Below are 2,500 nucleotides of genomic sequence, written 5' to 3'. Positions count from 1 at the left end.
CAGAGCAGGGGGAATGAGAGGGGAGACACCAGAGCAGGGGGAATGAGAGCAGGAGGAATGAGAGGTGGAGACACCAGAGCAGGGGGAATGAGAGCAGGAGGAATGATAGGTGGAGACACCAGAGCAGGGGGGAATGAGAGGGGAGACACCAGAGCAGGGGGAATGAGAGAGGGGAGACACCAGAGCAGGGGGAATGAGAGCAGGAGGAATGAGAGGTGGAGACACCAGAGCAGGGGGAATGAGAGGGGGAACACTAGAGCAGGGGAATGAGAGGGGAGACACCAGAGCAGGGGGAATGAGAGGGGGAGACACCAGAGCAGGGGGAATGAGAGGGGAGACACCAGAGCAGGGGGAATGAGAGGGGGAGACACCAGAGCAGGGGGAATGAGAGCAGGAGGAATGATAGGTGGAGACACCAGAGCAGGGGGAATGAGAGGGGGAGACACCAGAGCAGGGGGAATGAGAGGGGGAGACACCAGAGCAGGGGGAATGAGAGCAGGAGGAATGAGAGGTGGAGACACCAGAGCAGGGGGAATGAGAGGGGAAACACCAGAGCAGGGGAATGAGAGGGGGAGACACCAGAGCAGGGGGAATGAGAGCAGGAGGAATGAGAGGTGGAGACACCAGAGCAGGGGGAATGAGAGGGGAGACACCAGAGCAGGGGAATGAGAGGGGAGACACCAGAGCAGGGGGAATGAGAGGGGAGACACCAGAGCAGGGGAATGAGAGAGCAGGGGGAATGAGAGAGCAGGGGGAATGAGAGAGCAGGGGGAACGTACGTGGCCTCCCAGTGCGGCAGGATGTGCTGGTTCCAGACCAGCGTGGCGTGGGAGATCTCCACTTCCTGTCTGAAGCGCTGAGTCATCAGCTGCTGCCTCCGCTCGGCCGCCACGAGCTCTGATGGACAGACAGGAAACAGCGTTAAGTCCCGCCCACACGGGAGGCAGACAGGAAACAGCGTTAAGTCCCGCCCACACGGGAGGCAGACAGGAAACAGCGTTAAGTCCCGCCCACACGGGAGGCAGACAGGAAACAGCGTTAAGTCCCGCCCACACGGGAGGCAGACAGGAAACAGTGTTAAGCCCCGCCCACACGGGAGGCAGACAGGAAACAGTGTTAAGCCCCGCCCACACGGGAGGCAGACAGGAAACAGAGTTAAGCCCCGCCCACACGGGAGGCAGACAGGAAACAGCGATAAGTCCCGCCCACACGGGAGGCAGACAGGAAACAGTGTTAAGCCCCCCCACACGGGAGGCAGACAGGAAACAGAGTTAAGCCCCACCCACACGGGAGGCAGACAGGAAACAGCGTTAAGTCCCGCCCACACGGGAGGCAGACAGGAAACAGAGTTAAGTCCCGCCCACACGGGAGGCAGACAGGAAACAGAGTTAAGTCCCGCCCACACGGTAGGCAGACAGGAAACAGAGTTAAGTCCCGCCCCACACGGGAGGCAGACAGGAAACAGAGTGAAGCTCCGCCCACACGGGAGGCAGACAGGAAACAGAGTTAAGTCCCGCCCACACGGTAGGGCAGACAGGAAACAGAGTTAAGTCCCGCCCACACGGGAGGCAGACAGGAAACAGAGTTAAGTCCCGCCCACACGGGAGGCAGACAGGAAACAGAGTTAAGCTCCGCCCACACGGGAGGCAGACAGGAAACAGTGTTAAGCCCCGCCCACACGGGAGGCAGACAGGAAACAGAGTTAAGCCCCGCCCACACGGGAGGCAGACAGGAAACAGAGTTAAGCCCCGCCCACACGGGAGGCAGACAGGAAGGGTCCAAAATGTTGGTTAAGAAATCGACAAAAATTTTGAGAAAAAGCTTTAAAACCATAGATACCGTGAGATATACTAGGAGGTCAAAGAATTAAATAAGTTTCCTTACATAAAAACGACAAGACTGTCAGGAAAAAAATGCGACAAAAACGTTAAGGTGTGTTCAGGTGCATTCTGCTGGTCTTACAGGGAGGTGTGTTCAGGTGCATTCTGCTGGTCTTACAGGGAGGTGTGTTCAGGTGCATTCTGGTCTTACAGGGAGGTGTGTTCAGGTGCATTCTGCTGGTCTTACAGGGAGGTTTGTTCAGGTGCATTCTGGTCTTACAGGGGAGGTGTGTTCAGGTGCATTCTGCTGGTCTTACAGGGAGGTGTGTTCAGGTGCATTCTGGTGGTCTTACAGGGAGGTGTGTTCAGGTGCATTCTGGTGGTCTTACAGGGAGGTGTGTTCAGGTGCATTCTGCTGGTCTTACAGGGAGGTGTGTTCAGGTGCATTCTGGTCTTACAGGGAGGTGTGTTCAGGTGCATTCTGCTGGTCTTACAGGGAAGTGTGTTCAGGTGCATTCTGCTGGTCTTACAGGGAGGTGTGTTCAGGTGCATTCTGGTCTTACAGGGAGGTGTGTTCAGGTGCATTCTGGTCTTACAGAGAGGTGTGTTCAGGTGCATTCTGGTATTACAGGGAGGTGTGTTCAGGTGCATTCTGGTATTACAGGGAGGTGTGTTCAGGT

At 56.6% G+C, this 2,500-nt stretch overlaps 2 protein-coding genes across 4 annotated transcripts in view; both read right to left on the bottom strand.

Annotated features, from left to right (window-relative positions):
* The window catches only part of LOC114548719 (microfibril-associated glycoprotein 4-like), a 94,338-nt gene that overhangs the window by 56,234 nt on the left and 35,604 nt on the right, over positions 1-2,500 (bottom strand). The gene's annotated exons all lie outside the window — the stretch shown is intronic.
* LOC114548717 (TBC1 domain family member 12) overlaps positions 1-2,500 on the bottom strand; it is a 25,956-nt gene that overhangs the window by 12,533 nt on the left and 10,923 nt on the right. For all 3 annotated transcript variants that reach the window (XM_028568750.1, XM_028568751.1, XM_028568752.1), the window contains exon 6: positions 780-897. In XM_028568750.1, coding sequence (XP_028424551.1) covers positions 780-897 — 118 coding nt within the window. The remainder of the gene's footprint in view (positions 1-779; positions 898-2,500) is intronic.

The sequence above is a fragment of the Perca flavescens genome, chromosome 21, assembly GCF_004354835.1.
Source record: "Perca flavescens isolate YP-PL-M2 chromosome 21, PFLA_1.0, whole genome shotgun sequence".
Classification (NCBI taxonomy): Eukaryota; Metazoa; Chordata; class Actinopteri; order Perciformes; family Percidae; genus Perca; species Perca flavescens.
Note: the sequence above shows the minus strand (reverse complement) of the source record. Positions and strands in the feature narration are given on the sequence as shown.